This window comes from Trematomus bernacchii, unplaced genomic scaffold, assembly GCF_902827165.1.
Source record: "Trematomus bernacchii unplaced genomic scaffold, fTreBer1.1, whole genome shotgun sequence".
Taxonomy (NCBI): domain Eukaryota; kingdom Metazoa; phylum Chordata; class Actinopteri; order Perciformes; family Nototheniidae; genus Trematomus; species Trematomus bernacchii.
The window spans coordinates 9,528,764-9,543,855 of NW_022987727.1; the positions used below are offsets into that span (position 1 = coordinate 9,528,764).

Below are 15,092 nucleotides of genomic sequence, written 5' to 3' on the forward strand. Positions count from 1 at the left end.
AGAGTGAGTGCACACATTTTAAATGTCTCACTGATATCAGACCAGATCAGGCTAAATGTCCCAATCACGGTCAAATAAAACATTAAGTACAGAGTTCACAGTCCCACTATCGGCATTGAGAGGCCGACATAGGCAGAGAAAAGCTTTGAGCTAAATGCTACCATGCTCGCATTGACAACGCTAACACATGTTGATAGCAGCTATAATATGTACTATGTTTACCATTTTAGCTGTGTGTTAGCATCCAAAAAATTGCAATGAAAATACAAAGGCCAGATAAGGATGATGGGAATTTCATTCATTTTGCAGGTATTTATCCTTAAACCGAAGTCTTAGACAAACACAGATTTTGAGAATGGCTTCTGTGAAAGGTTATGTGAACATCCGAAGTTATAACCCTTCTGAGGGGAAACGTACATGTATGTCACATTTAATGACAATCCATCCAACAGTTGTTACTAGTTGTAATATTTTTAGAGGTTACGTCAGGGAGTATATTTTTTTTACCTCACTCATTATATATTGACAATTTCAGTTCATAGTTGCAGACCAAATTAATAATACAATATATACTTATTATGTGTGATTCTTCTCATGTATCCATTTTCCAGAGGAAAATTCACAAGGTTGCCAGCAGTATGTAAAGTATTTAAAAGCACACATTTAACAGCTGTAAAATCAAAGTGTTGCTTACACATAAATGCAACAATAAAAAATGTAATTGTTTGACTCTATGTATGACTGTTGTTTAATGAGTACTTTCTTTTGAGGTAGTGGTGAAGTGGTTGGGCTAATGCTAATACTTAATAATACATTCTGAATGCAGAATTTAAAGAGAACCTCTACTATGTGGTAATTATTTTATTTTTCTTGAATTATCTTGGTATATCACTGTTAATGAAACATCCTCAAAAAGAATATATATATTTTATTATTATTGTTGTATGTTTTGTTTCTGACATGTTCAATAAATTGACTAAAAAAAAAAAAGAAAAAAAAAGAAAAAAAGGATAAAGTGTAAATAAGTTCATTCTGTTCAGTTTCTGTCACATTAAGGATCAGAGATGTCAAAAAAGACAAAACATCTTTGCTGTTGGTTATGTTATCGCTCCTCTGGCTCAACTGCATCACCAGGTCGGGTAGGCAGATCTGTGCCTTGAGTCAAGAGACAAGGTCAACAACAGCAAATTGAGGGTGACATTTCTCAAGGAAGGAAACTAGCCCGGAGGGGGTTAAATCCAATGGGAAACGCGACGCATCAGGAAGGAATTCCCAGACTGCCATCATTCCAGAGAGACAGGCGGTGTTACAAATATTCAAGTTAACATGTTCCAAGACTTGCCTGGACACGCTCCACTCGACACAGTAACCTACTATCACTCAAAGCAACCACGGACTGGATCCACATATCAGAGGCTAGAATATATTGCCAAGGGGAGTCTGACAATAAAATGTCAAAAGGGTTTTACAAATCAGGGCCATCAGCTGACAGAGAACTGTGATGGGTTTTCTTGTCACTGCTGCAGGAAATAACTGTGTTAAAAGCAGAGACAGGGATGTCTAAATAACCTGAGGGACAATAAGTGCACAAGTTCATGCAAATTCCTACGCAGATCCTAATCCTTCAAACAAAGGTGATGCTTTATCAATATGTCTCCATCCTCTCCCAGTCCCTTCTGATGATGATTGTCAAAAACAAAGTCACACATTATTGTCAGGGCAACTTTGCTGTTATGGATACCTTTGTTGGGCCAAGAGGATTTTAACACCCAGGAACAGACTGCACTTAAGTAAGCACACACAGCAACTTCAAACAGAACCCACTGTCAGCCTGGAATCCAGCTAGAGTAGTATTTGTACCCTGTGTGTGTGTGTGTGTGTGTGTGTGTGTGTGTGTGTGTGTGTGTGTGTCTTTCATTGGGTGGGGCCTTGAAGAAAACACTGCAAACTCCAATAAAGTGTAAGAATGTAAGAAATGTCAATACCATTTCCTTTAGTAGGTCTTTGCTGTCTTGCCAATGTTATCTCACAGCACTAGCCAAGTCAACACCATTACCTTTCATCTCCTGTCAACACTGTAAATCGGATCAGGCCTGTGGATTTTTATATCCCATTTTAAAAAGACGTTTGTGTAAGATGTGGACAGAATTTTGGTTTACAACATTTACAAAGTAAATGTACTTTTGACCGAAAGTGAAATGGTTACAGTGTTCACGTTATGTCAAGATGTCTATGTATTATGTTGCGGCGATATCTGAAGTAAAAATGCTAAGCCACTAGCACCAAACAGTACTGTATTTTAAAACCACTTGTACATAGAGAAGTGATAGTGAGTCAATAACATGCATATCCATAATGGACTTTTTAATGGCAAAGTTAACACAGCTTTAAGGGACAGTTTACCCCAAAACCCACACCTATTTTTATTTTACCCGTAGTGCTGAATTGTTTTGGTGAGGTGCGGCAGGCTGGACATATTTCAAGTAGAGAATTCGGCCTTCTCTCCAATATAATGTAACTAGATGATCATGTATCACCGTCCAGAAGGAAGTGTGCAACTCTGCATGGATATAGATGTAAATAACAAGATTGCTGTAATGTTAGCTAGCTCAGGTGAGCCTCTCACTGTGCTGTGGTTGAAAGGTGTACTGCGATATCCTAGTGTCATTTACCCACACTGTCTCAGGTCTTTGTTCCTTTTGTGTTCATAAACCTCCATCCATCCACCCTATTCAACAAACTCCTCTCATCAACATCGCTGTGTGTCTTACTAGTGAATCTGCGTTTTGCGAGAAGCCTCTCCGTCGTCCCATTGAGCACGAGGACTTGGAGGGCGTATTCCTGACTGGAGTCCAGTCCTGCCACCGTGGCCCGGCCCCGTGTGGTGGTTAGCATCAGCTCCGGCTGTGGCACCTCTGTAAGAGACGAGAGATAGAGTTGAGAAATGACTGTATGGCATTAAGTCTAAAGGGAAAGTGAGAACTTGCCTGCTCATTGCAGAATAGACAAGATAACAATCAACAAAGCATGCCAATAAGCGTTACACACATAAAACAGATGGACATACATAGAATATCATAAATATAAAAGATACACAGAAAACACTTAAAGTTTCAGTGGTTTACAATAAAGACACGAATAATGTAAACATATCAAAATCACAACATAAGGGCTGAAGGTTTTACCTTCAAGAGTCCAATAGCCTCAGGGAATGTAATCTCTTTCAAAATGTTCCAAGGATTTTTAGGAAGCCAAACTTATTGTTAATATAATCTCCGATGAGCCATCTTTAAGGTTTTACAAAGATAGCTTTCTCATTTAGGATCAAGGAAATGTAAATGCTTTCATATTTGCTATTGGTTACCAGGCCATGTATAGTGGTAGTTTCCCATATTTCCCTCTTCTGAAGTCTATGATATTCTTTTTCCAAAACAAAGCTGAAGGCTATCATTGCTGCAACGTCTTACAAGATCAGACACCTTCCTCCTGTATGCTGATTCATCATTTGTTAATTACCAAAACACTGAATCATCAGCAAATGTAAGGATTTGATCTGAGTCAGCGTAAGTAGAGCAATCATACAAGGAATAAAGCAGCACACCTGGCTAGTCCCCATTCTTATTGTTAGTGGGTTAGAAAGATGTTTAACCACTTCATTCTTTTATGATACAATAATTACAATAATTGCTTCAGTTGTCTACTTGCTCTCATATTATTTGTCACACTTCAGACTGAATGTTTCAACATATTTGAACACAATCTTCTTTTAAAACAATATCAGATGATAAGTGATAAAGTACTGAAGGCCACAGTCTACTGGCCCTGGATGTCTGGGGCAGGTCCTGCAGGTTTCAACAAGTGAAATGTAATAGTTTAATTACACTTCAAGACTTTTTCAAAACCAGTATTGTTGTGTATCACATCGACACCACCTTTTCATCCTCGTACTGCCCCCCTCTCCCAGACCCAACACCTTAAGTCTCACGTTGACTGAATTCTTTCTCTAAGCCCCCCCCCCCCCTGTGTCCTTCTTTGAGACATGCCTGGACTTAGCTGCACAGAGAGGAATGGCAGATAAGAGGGTGACAGAGAGAAATCAATGTTAAAGATGAAGTTAAGAATCACAGATGTGAAGGTGGAGGTGAGGAGAGGAGCTGCCTTCTTATCCAAACCATCACCTGGGAAGCAACTGAACATGACATGTTCAAACAAGAGAAGAGGAAATCAAGGGACTGTGCTGATTCACTAAGTGTAGGATCAGATTATTGGCTTTTCCTGCTAATACATTTTTGGATTCTGTAAATACTTTAATGACATCTCTTGGTGTTTCACATGCAAAAATAAAGTGTATTTTCACCAAACAGATTTCCCAGAAGTTGAAACCTTTTTTTTACCAGAAGGTGAAGGGTTATCTTTTTGAAGCTAAACAACACACACAGCATTTGATCTGATGTTGTAATGCTGCCTTTATTCCTTTCTTATCTTCCCTTTAAATAAGCAGAGCCAGAGGCAGATGCTTCTGATGGCAAGCGTGATTCCAAAGCAGGAGAATCAAAGGCTGTGTGAAATCGCTTCCTCATTCACTACTCCCTTTACAACCAATGTATGCTTTGTTAGTGTTTGTTTGTTATGTAGTGTATTTGTTTTTCCAGAAAATGTACAACTAACACTTGCAGTCTGAATATTGTATCATGACAGGACCAAGTGTTTCAATCATGAAAATCAAAATAGTTTCAGGCTATTTGGTTGAAAGTAGTCTATACTCAGGTCAACAAGCACTAAGTCTATTGTCCCGGTCTAAACCCTGAGGCAATCTGGTGAAACCTGAGACCTATAAGCACACAGTATTCTTCAGTTTGCATGAGCAGACCTGGTACACACCGAATAAAGAAAAAGTCTCAATCAAAAATATTTGTTTTGATCAATTACCTCAGTCCCTTCCATTCACATTCAGCCACAGGACCATTAGTGAGGTTGCCCACTGATATTGTGTGATAAAGCCTGGCCAAAACTTGACATTCAAGTTCATCTTGGAGGTGTTGGATGGGGTCAGGGCTCTGTGAGGGCCTGTCAAGTTCATCAACACATGTTTCTTCATACAACTATTTGTACGATTTCTTATGAAATGAAAGTTATTTTGGAATAACATTTAAAAAATGGATTATGGTTTTCACACGGGACACAAACACTTGTCACCTGGGTAAAAGTGCTATGTTTGTTTGACCATTCCTAGAGACTTCCTGACTTCTCTTAAAACCATTTCACATGACCTCCTCATGGGCAGCTCTGCACACTCGAGAATGCGTGTTATATAAAGTCAATTGATAATGCTGGGTACTTAAAATTCAGAGTGCTTTGCAGGTATTTTTTCACTTAATACCCAGTGTCATAGTGAGGCGGAAATAGGAAGGGTCTTCCCCCAAAAATGGAAGCATGCATCCCTTTCCCGTAAATGGAATTAAAGGACATGAGACAAATATGTATTTTTCTAAGAGCCGAGGAAGTCTCACCTGAGATGGGTTTCACTCTGACTTTGTAGCCCTGAACAGGTCCGTCGGCCTCCTTCCATTTCATCTGCAGTCTGTCCTCAGACAGAACCGTCAGCTTAAGACGACCTTGAAAGTCCAAGAGACAAAGGGAGACAACAAAGGTTTATTATGTATGTGTGTACATGCTGTCTAGTCCATGATGTGGGTCAAGAGGAAGAGACAGTTGCAGGCTTTTCAAAGATCAAAGAAACAAGCTGTGAAGCTCCCGTTCTAAGACGGCCTAACCCCTCTCGCTTCCTTCTCCCTAAATCAAATCTGTGTCTTGTTTCGACTTCATCTACATAATTTCCAGCAGGGGCTTCCTAACAAGCAGCGTCTTTCATGTTTCTATCCTCCCGCCCTCCATCCATCCCTCTTTCCAGCTGGCCTCTCATCCATCAAAGCATGCCCTGTCCTCCCGTCTGCTGTAGAAACAGGAACAGGACGCTGGTTGGAGACTGGAGGGTCAACGGTCATGTCAGAGGAACAGCACAGAGTTACAGTGTGTCAGGGTTTTTTATGTACTATGTGGCAGGGTAATAGATGGACAAGAAGATGAGGGGGGACGGGGAAACGGAAGCAAAGAAGACAAGAGGAGTGTAGACTTGAACAGCATGAATCACAGAACTGTGTCTTCATCGCTTCTGTGGACGTATGACCCTCAACACTCAACACATTCTTTTCTGAATAGCATGTGTGTGTGTGACTGTGTGTGTATTTGAGCCAGGGGCCTCTAGAGGGTCCTCATCTTCTTGGGAGCCTGGCAGAAGATCAGAAAGGGTCTGGTGGGAGTTGTACTGACTGGGGTCAAGGTCTAACAGACCCACTTACAACAACAACTTCTCCACACAGGCGGGCAGATATGCAGGCAAGTAGAGTAGCAGTGTTGTACTTCCTGATGGGTGGGGTACGAGTAGCTGGTTGCGGCCATCATTCTTTAGTTCAGCATTGAAATAATTTGACGTTTGAGGCCAATTGCTTCTTTTAATGAAATGTAGTAACCATGAATAAATAGAAAATTCTTAAAAACATGTCATAATGATTGAAAAGCACCACACTGTGATATACTGTTCTTATAAACCAACATGTATTTGAATTATAGCCTGATTAATGAATGCCAACCATTCAAGTTGCAGTTTTCATACATTTCTCTTTATCAATTTATCCAATTACACTTTTTTATCCTGTTATACATTTGTGTTCACTTTTCATGTTTAGCAGACGTATCATTGAGTTATACCCAAACAAGTGTTTTATGACCTTTGACCTCTTCATTCCGTTCCTTAGATATTGTGGATATGAGAAGGTGACGGACATGAGCTCACAGTAACCTTGTTTTCCTAGAATCGAATGAAAAATGTAGTTGCCGTATTTAAAAATGCCGGTCAAAACCTGCGTTATGGCGTGATGCAACATAATAGTAATCATCATATATAAACTATTAAGGTGAAGAATATGACATAGCAAATGTGGATTATTGTAATAATATACATAAAATTATTGTTTTATGTAAGATGTTATGACATAATTGATGCTTACATTAATGGTGAGAGGATACAGTTAGCTAACAAGCTAGCAATTTGTCTCCTGACAAAAAAATTAAGCTTTTCCCTAAACAATACAATTTCACAACATCTTACAATAAGTGTGTGAGATTGTAAGACATTGTGTTCGCTAAACTGAGTTGTGATTAAAACATGTGCAAATAACTAACTAGCTAGCATCTCAAGTAGTCTTTATCTTTACAAAAAAAAGCTGTGGGCTACGTCCTTCCTCAAAAAGAAATAGTGGTACATGGTTGTTTATAAGACAGAAGACCAAAATGCCATTATATAGGTTATTTTTCATGTCAGGACTATCATTTTAGCAATGATAACGTTAGCCTAATGCAGTTGCTGCTAGCTAAATGATATATACTACAACAACAAAACACAGATGTTTTGATAGACTTCACCATCCTCTCTAGCTGTGTATATGAATATTTGTAGTAATAAGAAGTTATATTTGTGATGAAAGCACTTTACCTTGGCCATAGACCCCTGGGGACAGCAGCAGGAAGACACTGAGCAGGAAACACAGCATGAGCCAGAGAGATGATGATGGAGCATGGAGGTGAGGAGACATGAGTGGAGCCTACAAACATGAATAACAATGCAATGAGTATTTACCTAGTCATGCATATATTTATTAGGTATAAATACAGTTTTCAAATGACTGGTCGAGTCAAATAATCTGCAATAAAATGCTAAAATACAAAGTCAAACATTAAATGAAAAACATCACCTTGATTGATTGAATTTTGACATTACTGGATTTCAAAAAGGTTTCATGCCACTAAAAGGCTACCAGGTGGCAGATACAATATCTTAGTAATATTGTTTTATTTTTTGAATTTGTATCTGGTGCCTTGTCCCATGGGAACTCTTTATTGCAGACTCTGACTACAGGTGCTTGGGTCCCCATTACAGACCTTAAACTTCACACAGCTAATGACACACACAAGGCTATAATATTACGAGGCACTTTAAGAGGCCGTAAAACAAACACGCCTCTGCTGAGAGCGCCAACATTTAACACACACAAAATGTTTAGTAAATGCCTCCAAATAAAGAAGGATCCTTTTACCGCTATACATAAACAAAAAGAATGTGTTGCTTATTCTTTCATGAAGGAAGATTATTTGAAATATTGGGATTGTTCATTTATATATTAACAGTTGTTTAGAGCCATTTCACCCTGCTACAATAGATCTGTGTACATGACTATATAAAGGGACTTTTGCATATCGGAGGTCAATCAACATTATCAATCAAAAGGTTTTACAAGCACATTATAAAGGCCTGAATCTAACAAATAAAGATACTGCATTTTTTTCAAATAGACTTGAAAACTGCAGAGAAGTTGAGAAGGCAGATGATCTTTAGAAACAACTGACTCTGACATTTGTTCTTTTTGAATAAGGACATTGTTCAACAAAACGCAGACAGAACAAAGCTACATTAACAATCAGGCAGCTCAGATATTTGACTGGAAGTGTTATTTCAAAACGCTTCTGGATTTGGTTAAATTGGGGTTCAGTATTACATTGAAAAAGGGAGAAGTAAGGAAATGTAAAAGCGGAAACACAAATACTGTATGTCCACTTTGTTCAAACAGCTTTACCAACAACGTAATGAGCAGACATGAAGAAGCTGAATGTGAAACACATTGTCCTCCTGTTTAATCTCATATCAAGTCACATTATAGATTCATTTCTCCATATGCTGGGAGTTAAAGGTAGGGTAGGTAAGAATGGAGAAACCAGCTAGAGTGCACTAGAATTAGAAAATACGCAGACGAAAAAAATCTGCCCCTTCCTTCAGACTTCCTTACAGAGCCCCTCCTCTAACACACACGAACGCGCACATGACCAATGAGGGCACGAGATAAGTTTGTGCACAGATGGAAGGCTGACAGGCAGGCAGGCCATCCAGTTATTTTAGCCGGGCCGGCTAAAATGATTGGTCGTGCTTTTTACAGCGCCACGGCTTCCACAGATGACATTTTTTTATGGATTTATTGTCAAAGCATTTAATATATTCATTGCTATCGGGATATTAAGAGCATTCCATGGAATATAAAAAAAAGTGTTTCTGAAATAAATGACATACCCCACCTTTAAGTGTCATTACATCTTCGCTGTTAATCAAATAATCGTTTATTTATTTGCTGTTATTCATATGTCCTCCTTTCTGAGCCTACTTTTACTTGAGATCTTATGACTGGAAAGGCCACCAGTGAAGAACCTATAAAAGAAACTCCTAGTCTGCCTAAAGGCTTTTCCGACTTCCATCATGTGCAGTATGTGAGGATGGACTTTAGAGCTCTTTATGTAACTTCTTCTCATGTTTTACATGTACCTGCTTGTCTATATGTTGCCAGGTCTAAGTTGACACTGTACAGTAAGTGAGTTGCATGTCGTGCGTACCTACAGTATCTCCCTGCTGTCAGACAGAGAAGAGAAGATGGGTTTTGCCGAGAGGACTGTATAGTCTCCTCTTTACAAATGATCGGCGCATGCAATTAAGTTAAGCAATTCAAATCAGGACATCAGCACTTCTGTTTGGGCTGTATTGACTGAGGCACCTTTACCACTGCTGGTCTTTTGAGTGATCTGAATTCACCAATAGGAATATCTGCTTTGAATCTTTTTTCCAACGGTCACTTTGATTTAACAATAGTATGTGGTCCATTATTTTACCGAAAATAAAATAATAATGGATTTCTTGTCTTTGCATTACTTCACAAAGAATCCTGCAAAGCACCACTTTGAATATTGTGTTGTAGAGATGTGCTCATAAGTCTATTGAGAATAAGACATTAAGCATGAAAAAGCATAACACAAATGACTTTTTAACCCTTAGATGCAGGAGTGACTGGACCCTACACTCTTCCATAAGTGGGTCTAAAAGGACCCGTATTAGAATAATATGTGTTTTTATGCCATTTTTGTCATTTTAGTTAAGAAAAATCACTTGTATAATATTTAGTATTATATTTTGGTTCACATTATAAATATTTTATATTAAATTTTTCACAATTTAGAATTTTAGAATTTTTTTTTACATTTAGAAAAAAAACGTTTTGAACATATTGTCCCAAAGATCTCCGCTATTCTGAGACCCTCACAGTATTCCAGTCCCTTTTCAAAACTCATTCTCTCCCTCTTCTCCTCTTGTCTACTCATTGCCCCCCCCCCCATCAATCCATTTTGATAGTCCTATACCCCCCACCCTAACCTTCCCTTATATTGTAAAGCGATTTTGAGTCCTTGAAAAGCCCTATACAAATATAATGTATTATTATTATTATTATTATTATTATTATTATTATTATTATTATTATTATTATTATTATGACAGGTATCAGATCTTGCTGTGTAAAATAATCTTCCTGAGAGGTGTCACTTGTGATGTAGTCTGTGTGGTGTACAGTAAATGTATTCCTGACAGCCACAGGTGATAAGAATCAAAGGTTCCCATAGGATTCCATAGAAAATGCATGCGGGTCATTTTTGACCCGCATGCAAGCTTGAAGCTTGAAGCTTGGGGTAGTAATACAAAAACTACAATTTCTTAAGATGTAAATTTAAAATGTGAATGGCATGATATCCAAAACATGTTTTTGAGGAATAGCTGGAATATGAAATGATAAAAAAATGTAATTACAAAGATACTTCAAGAAAACCACCTCACCGGGTCCAAAAAGACCCACTTATGCATCTAAGGGTTAACTTAATGTTGAAGAGGAGAGAGCCCTTAACATTTGTGAATCTGACAATGGAATTAATTAAATCAACAAAAGTGGTTGTTTTTAACGCTTATGTTGTTCTGATTTGTTCACACTTTGGAGTGATCTCACTAGACAAAAAAGACACCACCACAAAATAACTTAGTTTATTGGCTTCTTGTGAAGTTGAGAAAAAACATGTGCAATATGATATTTTGGGAATCAGATTTTTAAAAAGATATTAAAGCTCAATGTTGTCATCATGCTGATTGTAAAGACTCTGAAGTATAACAGCAAACCCTCATTACATTAACATAGAGAGGCTCTAGCTGACTTGAAAATGATTGTATAGAGAGTATGCACACTGAGTAGTATGAAAGTGATGTTAATCACACACCCACTACTATAGGGAGGAATACGGTGCTGGATGCAGTGTTTGATACAACTTTTTGTTTTAATGTATTAATAAGAATGTACTAACAGTTAGCCATACTATTTCAAATAATAAAAACTGAAGAAATGCAAGAGCAAAATAAAACATTTTTAAGAATCAATTTGGTAACACTCTTCTTCACAAACATCTTTGAATACATATTAGAAACTTACATGCATTCTTTTATTTTATAAAGACTCTAATTAAAATCAAAAGCCCCTTAAAAGATGGGTTTTAATGAAAAACTGAAGCCCTATGAATATGGAATTTACAGTAGCCTACTAAGTAGGCTACAATAGCACTATTATAACTGTTACAACACTTTAAAATGAAGTGATACTATTTTTACCTTGATAATAATTGTTGTGTATTTGATGTTTTGCAGAATATATCATTCTAAAAGTGTTATATACATTTAATATGAACTAATTATACATTAGGGACAACCAAAAGAGAGTGTTTAATGATTGACGCAACGAACTACGCACTAATTGCGCACATTAGCTCGTGCTTATCACTGCAATGCTTAAAAAGCCCAGAGATTTAAACTTTGTATTTAAATAGGCCTACTGACAATTGATTTTTTGTGTGCATATTTTACAAAGAGTTTGAAAACGAACTGTCCACTCTCTTCTCAGGTAGGATATTTAACAATCATTTTGATAAAAAGAAGGCACACACACACACAAGATATAAAGTTAGCGTTAGCCTATTTCAGTCGTTTACCTGAAACAGAGCTAGTTTAACATGCAATTGTTACAACTTTTCCTCGCTTTCCCCAGAGCCAGGTGAGCTCTTACCTGTCGGTGAGGTGAGTCCAAGTTATTCCTTCCCAGTGACTGCACACAGCATTCCAGAAGTGGGATGTCAACAAGCAACAGTTCCGCTAAACAGTGTGAGGAGCCGTCTCCCTGCGTCAGGTTGTATCTGAACTCCGTGAAACCCGAGAAGAGAGGCCCTCCCGCTGCCGCAGCAGGGGCGTGGCACCCGGGAAGCCTCAGCTAAAGAGGCTACGGTGAGGTCAGCTAACCCAGCTAAGCATATCTGCTTCTTTCAAGAACCTGTAACCCCCTGACTTTTAAAGGATTCAAACCATTCCTCATATTCCACAAACGTTGCATATTCCTTGTATATTCACATGTCTGTTAAACTCTTTTAAAAATGCACAACCCTTTAATCAACTTGATAATATTTAGAAAATATTGGTTTTAAATAGTTCTGTTTGTTCCTTTTCTACAACTTCATTTCTTTCTTTCTTTGTGTGTTTACAAATGCACTATTATACACCAAAGCAAATTCCTTGTATGTTTGAACCTACTTGGCAATACATCTGATTCTGATAACATCACTTTTCTACATACAGCATAGAACTGTTGCTATAGTATGTGACATGTGTACAGGGTTGACAAAGTATATCTGAATGTATTGCTTTCAGAGACCATATGGTTGGTTTGTAGAAAATCTGGTTCAAATAAAAAAGAAACCCACTATAATCAGCCTCGATTTCGTTTAGAAAATGTGATATCAAATGATAGTTACATTCTGACATTTTCCCTGATTACATGTTTGATACGTCTTTCAAATATGGCAAAGTAGACTTGATTTGACCAACTGTAGATACGCAATATGAATTTTGTCTTGATTGAAGGTGTTTCATGAGATCTTTTTTTCACTCTAAAGTGTATGGTTAATTTACGTGGAGGATATTTCATAATCCAGCCCACACACCAATTTAACTGTGTAATTGGAGGCGTGTGGTGCAGTGGGTTGTGCGTTGGTGTTCGGATCAGGGGGTCACAGGTTCAAACCCCACTGCAGTCAGCATGTCGTTGTGTCCCTGGGCAAGACACTTCACCCCAAATTGCTCCTGTGGGGATTGTCCACAGTATTGAGTATGTAAGTCGCTTTGGATAAAAGCGTCTAACAAGTGACATGTAATGTAATGTAATTGAAAGAGGAAAAGAACAGCACATATCTTGTTATTGCTTCATTTTCAAACTGTATAACTGTAAGTTGTCCACCCTTAGATATCAATACAACATTTGTATAGCTGTGCAATTGAGAAAGATTTTTTTACCCCAGGTAACCTGTTTATTCGTTTTTAGACACATCCCAAAAGAAAAACACATCAGTGTCATACAGGGCCGTATCCAGGATTTGCTAAATACCGAGGTCCAAACATGCTAGGGGGGTTCGGGGGTGTACTCCCCCGTGATTTTTGGGATTTCCATGATCTAGTTAGGTGCTTTTTAAGTCCTGTGGGGGGTCACAAATTGGATAATATATTGATTTCAAACCATGTCAGTGGGCTGCAGCATAAATTATTTTTGAAAGTGTAATGCATAAGAATCAGTTGATTGTTACTATTAATGATCTGGACATGCAGAAGAGGCTAAAATGATCACAAAACATTGTCAACATTCATTTTCCATGTCTCTCTCCTTTCCATAACCTGCCCCCTCTCTTCCATCTTCTTTAGTCTCTCTGTCTTCTTCCTGTTCATTACTCTCTCTGTCCTCTACTCTTTCTCTTTGTTCAGTCTCTCCCTCGTTGTTCACTTTTTGCTCCTCCTCACTTGTCGCTCCTGCCAGTGAATTAAAAGCAATTCAGCAATTTAGTTCATTTCACTTGTTTGCATTCTTTTTAAAATAAAAATCTGTTTTGTTTGATTCTCAAAAGAGAACAAAGATGTAAGCAAATTGTGTTTTATACAATTGTATGTTATTATGACATCATAACTGCAATAGATGTATGTTGTTAAAAGTATGCCTATTGTCTATATTGTAAATGAAGATAGATAGATAAATAGATAGATAGATAGATAAATAGATAGATAAATAGATAGATAGATGGATAGATAAATAGATAGATGGATAGATAAATAGATAGATAGATAAATAGATAACTAGATAGCTAGATAGATGGGGTTATTAAGCCTACATTATTTTGTGTGACTGTACCTGCAGTTCCTCCCTGACTTCCATCACTTTCTCTCTCTCTTTCTCTCTGCCTGTCCTGTCTCTTCCTTACCAAAGCTGAGCTTCGACTGGCGTAGTCTTTTCATTATATCTGAGTCAGCGTAAAAAGAAAACAATACAATGTTATATCTTCAATGTTTTACTCAAATTGAAATGAAAGAAAAGCATTAAAACGTTTGTTAAAAGGTAATCCTTCTGACATTGGATGAATATAATTAACTGTAGCTCTCTAGCTTGTTTATTCCCGCAATTTAAACCAAAGTATAGCCTATAGCTGCAATATAAGTTAGTGTGCATGTTGTCAGACGTCCACTGACTAACGTAGAGCGTTCACACAGGATCTGCTGGTCATATGATGTCCTGATGAACAGAAACACAAGCAGCCCGCTGGACTCAGATCTCTAGATACCTCATCACTCCTCCGCTGCTCCGATACAAGTCCGGGCTGCGGTGGTTTGTTGATACATGTCGTCTTCTTCTGTTTGCTTTAATCGAGGCTACGTAGTTATGCAGCGCCCCCCATTGTCAGTAAATGGAAGTACTACAAAGAACCCCGTTTAGTGCCGTTATTTCACAAGTTTTTTTATACGCAGCTCGGAAATTATTACCGAGGTCCGGACCTCGGTGACCTCAATGGTGGATACGGCCCTGGTGTCATACATGTTATATAAAATACTTAGAGTATAAGCAATGACTCATTTCCTCTAAAATACCCTGCAAGCACCCAGTAAATACCCTAAAGGTGCAGGTATAAACCGCTTTTCGTTTCCTAAGGGGGTATCTAATACTTAATACTTATACTCAAATATTAACTGTATCATTTGTAAGGCAATCCATTTAACAAATTACAAAATGTTTCTAGTAATTTGTATTCAGTTACTCATC

The 15,092-nt window shown here is 38.0% G+C and overlaps 1 protein-coding gene across 1 annotated transcript in view; it reads right to left on the bottom strand.

The window, feature by feature from the left end:
• Positions 1-12,155, bottom strand: part of LOC117494310 (collagen alpha-1(XX) chain) — a 47,312-nt gene extending 35,157 nt beyond the window's left edge. Inside the window, exons 1-4 of the mRNA XM_034145154.1 lie at positions 12,030-12,155; positions 7,553-7,661; positions 5,511-5,615; positions 2,772-2,915 (exon numbers count right to left, since the gene is read on the bottom strand). Of these exons, the coding sequence (XP_034001045.1) occupies positions 2,772-2,915; positions 5,511-5,615; positions 7,553-7,652 (349 nt within the window). The 5' untranslated portion in view covers positions 7,653-7,661; positions 12,030-12,155. The remainder of the gene's footprint in view (positions 1-2,771; positions 2,916-5,510; positions 5,616-7,552; positions 7,662-12,029) is intronic.
• Between the last annotated feature and the right edge of the window lie 2,937 nt (positions 12,156-15,092).